Source organism: Dendrobium catenatum, unplaced genomic scaffold, assembly GCF_001605985.2.
Source record: "Dendrobium catenatum unplaced genomic scaffold, ASM160598v2 fragScaff_scaffold_231, whole genome shotgun sequence".
Lineage (NCBI taxonomy): Eukaryota > Viridiplantae > Streptophyta > Magnoliopsida > Asparagales > Orchidaceae > Dendrobium > Dendrobium catenatum.
In genome coordinates, this window is record NW_021318693.1 from 2,235,526 (window position 1) to 2,241,760 (window position 6,235).

The 6,235-nt window shown below is 35.8% G+C and overlaps 1 protein-coding gene across 1 annotated transcript; it reads right to left on the minus strand.

Annotated features, from left to right (window-relative positions):
- Positions 1-2,530: 2,530 nt before the first annotated feature.
- On the minus strand, positions 2,531-4,278 carry LOC110104223 (WRKY transcription factor 71). Its single transcript, XM_020833234.2, has 3 exons — positions 3,657-4,278; positions 3,150-3,293; positions 2,531-3,078 (listed from the first exon to the last, which is right to left on the minus strand). The coding sequence occupies exons 1-3, from the start codon at positions 4,112-4,114 to the stop codon at positions 2,718-2,720; spliced, it is 963 nt and encodes a 320-aa protein (XP_020688893.1). The 5' UTR covers positions 4,115-4,278; the 3' UTR covers positions 2,531-2,717.
- Between the last annotated feature and the right edge of the window lie 1,957 nt (positions 4,279-6,235).

Here is a 6,235-nt window from a genome sequence, read left to right on the forward strand (position 1 = left end):
AAATGAACAAAATAAATAAATTTCTGATACATCATCCGCCACGTTGTGCGGCTCTTCATAGCATGATAATTTTTCTAACAAGTGTACGAATCATTCTCGTCAAATGAATTTTTTTAAAAATATCCAATTAAATAGAAAATATTTTGAAATACAATCACCATATTATAAAATTTATCATCAAATTAAAAATATATTTTTATGTACTATATATAATTTTTTTCTTTAAATTTGAGTAATACTTTTATATCCATTGTTGTGAGGATAGAGATAAAAAAATACAAACACTAGAAATGTGTTAATTTGATTAATTTTTTTATTGAAGCATATCTTTATGTGGGTGCCTGAGTAATTTAGATGATAAATATCTTTAAAATTAATTTTAAATTTTGGTATTTGAATTCTACCAATATCAATTTTATATAGTTATACTTCTCCTCCCTTGCGCTTATGCTTCATTAATTAATTGAGCTCGAGTTCGAGCTTGCTCACGAACCAGCTCGCTTATTATGAAAGAGAGAAAATGATTATGATTTAAATAATTATTATAATATAATGTTAAAAAAAGAATGAAAACTATAGGAAAAATGGTAAAGAATCACTTAATGTGTAAAAGTGAGATATGAAAAATATTAAAACATTTTTAATAACTTTGTACTCGAGTCAAGGTTGGCTGAAACTTGACACATTCGCTCACCGAGCTCAGCTCACGGGCCATTTATCGAGTTTTCTCATTGGACGATTAAGTTAGCCTCTCAACTCTTCTATTTTATGGCTAAGGATTAAAATATTAGTAAAAAATTCAACTAAGATAAAAAAACTAGCTACAAGGGGGAGAAATCCAAATCCTATGGGCATCACAATCATAGAGAGATCATCAAAAGAATTTTGGATTCCTTATCTATATTTCGCTGACTTTCAACTTGTACAACTTGGACTAAAAAATAACATCATATAATAGAAGTTCCAGCTTTAAAAATTTGTCCCCTTTAGGCATACAATCGTGGAAGGATTATAGCTATATACTTTATATAATTTTTCCTGGCCACTGACATCCTTTGCCAGATTCATTGGAATCCCTCTGAAAATCCTTAAATTATTTCTATGAATCATTTACCGACAAACAGTGAAATTAACAAGAAGGAACTCCTCAGTCCTCACAACCATTCGGTCATATAGAGAACCAAAGCTCTTCCTACTGTTGCATAGAGGATGTGAAAGATTTTTTACACAGCAACACGATTCAGGAAACAATAACGCTAGCTAGCCAAATAGCCAATACAAGGACGACAAACCCAAAAGAATAAAGCTTCAAGGCACGTCGTCTTTAATCAAAAGAACAAAAGAAAAAACAAGTAGAGTCCTATTAGGACTCAAATTCCTCAATTTAAGCATGCTTACACAGTAGGAAAGGCCCGGAAGCAAGTTACCAACCTATCATTTCACATCAATCACTTAACTTTGAAAAAGAATAAGTGCTGGAATATGTGTGAAAATGTGTTGGAAAGGAAATAAAACAAGTTAATGGTGATGAAAAGTATATTATATGACAATGATTTTGGCCTTCCAAGGTATGTTTCACATGATACTCATGCATTATAACTGGTGTACACAGTATGATAAGAAGAAAAAAGTTAATGAAATTAGCCTCCCAAGCTCAGAATTCTCACGCTTGTCGGCAGAATCGTATAAAGAAAAGTGGGAGAAGGATAGTAGAATATGGCAAACTCTTCTGCACACATGCACAGATCATCCATAGCCGAAATAGCATCTTTTAAATTTCATTCGCTGTTAACTTTTATTTCAGTAAGTTTTATGTATCAGTATTGCTATATGAACATAGAATAATACAGATAAATTTAGACTGAATTAAGAGATTGCAATAAAATCCTTTATATTTAAACAAAAAGAACATAGAATTCGAACTGTATAAAAGGGAACAAAGTGCTATAAGGTCTTATGGAATTCCTGGTAGAAATTATATGATAGGAGTTCCTACAAACTGATATTGGGATTGATCTCGTTTTAAATCATGATCAAAAGCCAAGTTGCTCTACAAAAAAATTTCTATCATTAGGAGAATTCAACTTGTTCTGAAGAAATATTTAAACATGAATAAAAAATATTCACATATATATTTACCAGTTCATCTAAGAACAAGGCATGATCATGATCTTGTAAGGATAGAAATTTGAAAAGAGGAAAAAATTAAGAATGATTGCAATGATATTTCTATCATTGGGATCTTGAAAGGATAGTTAATGAGTTATGAGATGATTAGTTCTTATATTGATCAGTTAATTAGAATAGATAATTTGCGAGAAGCTAATTAGAAATGAATTGATAATTCTTTTACTAATGAATACTCCTATTAAAGACTAGCTATCTTTTTTTCTTTCTTTATTGTTATTCATTCAGTCTACATAAAGTTCCTTTTTAAATTTGTCTCTAATTAATAGGGATTACTGTTAGTAATTAAATCAGAACTAGAACACTAACTCAAGTTTGATTCTTAAAATTCTCAACAACAAAAAAACAAAAAAACATTTATAGATTTCAGCTTCCTCTACTGATGAATTGTCTCGAAAACTAGAAATTGATACAGATTTCTTAAGATAAGCAGGAGAATATATATACCTCAACTGTAGTAATAGAATCTAAACTTGCGAGTTATACATATAGCTCGCCCATTTATACGTTAGAACACACATGCATCATCTTCATGGCTGACTGCTTTTAACAAACGATGGCATGATATCTTGCAGAAGAGCTCCATAGTTAGATATCTGAAGCTGCTGTGAAGGAGCCGCTAGGTTCTGCAGAAAACCATATCCGGAGCTCGCCGACGGATTAGCCAACCCCAGTTGTGTGAGTTGCCGGCCGAACAATTCGGCTCTGAAGCTCGGCATCGCCATGGCAGAAGACTGGTTAGCGAGCAGGTGAGAGCTTCCTCGAACATTTGCAGGACAGTGATGAGTATGCTGACCTTCATAAGTCGTAATCACGATCGAAGGGTCTTGATGAGATCTCTCCACTCTCTTCTTCACCGTGCACTTCTGCGTTGTGCAGCGATAGTAGCTCCTGTAACATATTATTTAATATTTGATTTCTGTTATATATTATATGTGTATGATATGATTTGAAATATCTACCTTGGATAATTGCTGTTCTTGACGGCCTTTTGACCGTATTTCCTCCATCTGTACCCATCTTCAAGGTGATCGACTTCACTCTTTGTCATGAAAGCGAAGCGGGGTTCTCTTTGCCTCTTCTCTCCCTTCTTCTTTTGCTTGGTTCTGTGAGTTTGAAGAAATTAAAACAAAAATTTTCACTTAGATAAGAAAGAAGGAAATGATAATAGATCTAGCTTGCTACAGAGAAAAGGTTAGTTAATTAAGAGTTGAAGAATCCAGATCTTTGAAGTTGTTGAATCTATAATGCTAAATAAAGAAGTTCAACTTAATCAAAGAAGTAGATCTATATAGATCTTCTTTGTATATAGAGGAAACCCTAGCTTTAGAAAGGGTTCTAGATAGTTAGTTCGCTAGCCTATTCTTTTAGGAAAGGTAACAAACCTTAAAAAGTAGGAAGAGAAATTAAATTCAGCTATATCATTAAAAAAAAAAGGATTTTGCGAAAAGGATGATAAGGAAACCTACATATTCTTATCCTTTTCTCCACCATTTTCTTCTTCACCAGCTTCTTCATTCTTTTTCCTATCCTTTTCACAGGCGCCGTAGTCTTCTTCTCCGGCGACCTCAACCGAGGAAGAAGACGGCGAGGAGTTAGCCGTCACTGACATAACCCCCACGCCGGCCATAACAGAACTGTTCTCATTTGTACTAACGCCGGCTATCACTGCATCTTCACTTTCTTTACCGAGTGCTGGTACTCCGAAAGCTTCTTCCTTTGTTGAGAAAGACAAGTCGAAGGCTTTTGAAAGCATGCCATAGTCGGCAGAGCTCTGCAAGTATTCTGTGAAACCTCCATAAGGTAGCGGTGGAGCCTCAAAACCTTGAGGATCGCCGGAGCCTCCGCCAGAGTGCTGAGAGAAGAATGGGTAATTATGATCAAAAAAGCTTTCATAATGAAAGAATTCTTTATTATCACCAGACATGACGTTGGTTTGAAGAAGAAGAAGAAGAAGAAAGTTGGAAGAGAAATGAAGAGAGGAAAAAGAGAAAGAAAAAGGATAGGCTTGAAGAAGGAACTTAGAAGTCTAATGGCAGCCAGAAGGTGATTTTTTGGTCTATAGATTTGGTGGGTGGAAGGGCAGGCAAATACGAGGACTTTAGCGTATTCATTTATTATTTATTTTATTGATTTTTTATATTTTATACGTTGAGTTTTATTATTTCTGTATATAAAAATAAAAGGAAATACAATAAAAAAAAGAACATGAGAATGAACGGCCAGTAGTCTACCTAACGCTACAATAATTAGTTCCCACCAGTCCACGGTCGCATAAGCTGCTGGCAATGACAACGATTAAAAAATATATCAATCATCAACGTGATTTAATTTATATAACAACATCTTCATCAAATTTTTATCCCATTGGATAGCATTTTTTTTTCTCTATATAGTATGCCCTATCAATAATTAATAAAAAAAATCATTTCTAATACTTTATAACAAAGTTTTTGTAGATCTACTTCTAACTTTCTTAACATAGATCAAATCTAATGCATCTACTTTCTAACTGGATCATCAGAAAGTCGACATTTTATGTGACCAAACGTCTAATGTGACTCTCCCTAAAATATTTGTCACCGGAACTCTACCATCCTATGTATTTAAAATTAAAATAATCAATATAGCTCGCCCCGATCTATTGTTTGGAAGTTTTACATATCAACCAAAGTACCAAACGGTCTAAGAGGTGCAATCGAGTCAAGCCAACTCGGGAGCCGACTCAAGCTTGACTCATTAAAAAGCTCTAGCGTCGAATTTATCTAGCTATTGAGTTGAGCTCAAGTAGAATTTCAAGCTTTGTTGGATTTATCGAGCTCAAGTTCGAACAGACATCCACTCGACTTGATTACTTATCGAGCAGCTCGTAGAAAGCAGAATAACGTGGGGTGCGAGGCCAAACAATGAGGGCAAAATGCTGAATGGCGGAAACGAATTAGAGCTCGTGCAGCATGAGAACCGCGAAGGGGGCTAATCGAAGCTCGTGCGGCATGAAAACTACAGCTGGGGGAAAATCAAAGCTCATGTCATGGCGTGACTCATAATCCGAAGCCGGCGTACGTGTGTGAAGCATGTTCAAGGAAGAGGTGAGCGCATCTTAACCGTGTTCGCGACGGACGAGAGCGATTCGAGGAGCTCGATTTTTTGTGGCGAGTCGAACTGGACTAGAGTTCGAGCTTAGGATTTGACTCACGAGTCGAGCTCGAGTTAGGCTTGACTCATTTGCACTCCAAAGATATCTGAATTTATCTTAATTAACTCAATATAATGATGAGATAAATCCTTTAATATAATAATAACGTATTTAAAATAAAAAATAATAAAACTCATTATTAAGTTTTTTTTTCCATTGACTAAGGTGACTGGATATCGTCGGTCATGTAGAATAAGCGGCCAGGATATCAAAAGGCAAGTCTTTTCCTTTGCGATTCAGCCAACACGTGTCAAGTGGTATGCTCAACGAGCTCTATTTTGTGGCGAGTCGAGCTGAACTAGAGTTCAAGCTCAGGATTTGACTCACAAGTCGAGCTCGAGTTAGGCTTGACTCGTTTGCACTCCTAAGAGATCTGAATTTATCTTAATTAACTCAAAAATTTAAAAACTAATAATATAATGATGAGATAAATCCTTTAATTTAATAATAACGTATTTAAAATAAAAAATAATTAAACTCATTATTAAGGTTTTTCCCCATTGACTAAGGTGACTGGATATCGTCGGTCATGTAGAATAAGCGGCCAGGATATCAAAAGGCAAGTCTTTTACTTTGCGATTCAGCCAACACGTGTCAAGTGGTATGCACCGTCATTTGACCAGCCCACTACACGTGGAAAAATTACCATGTATACGACCAGTATTTAGCCCACGAGCCACATGGGGAAGAATCTCAGCGGCCGGCGATGTGACGTTTTCCGGTCATCGTAGCCGGAGCAATCATTCAGGGGCCGATGGACCGTGTGATGGCGATCAGACGGTGGGAAGATCGGGTGGACGGTGCCGCGCATTACGGCGGCGGCTTCTCGGCGTCGAATCTCTGTAGTGTGAA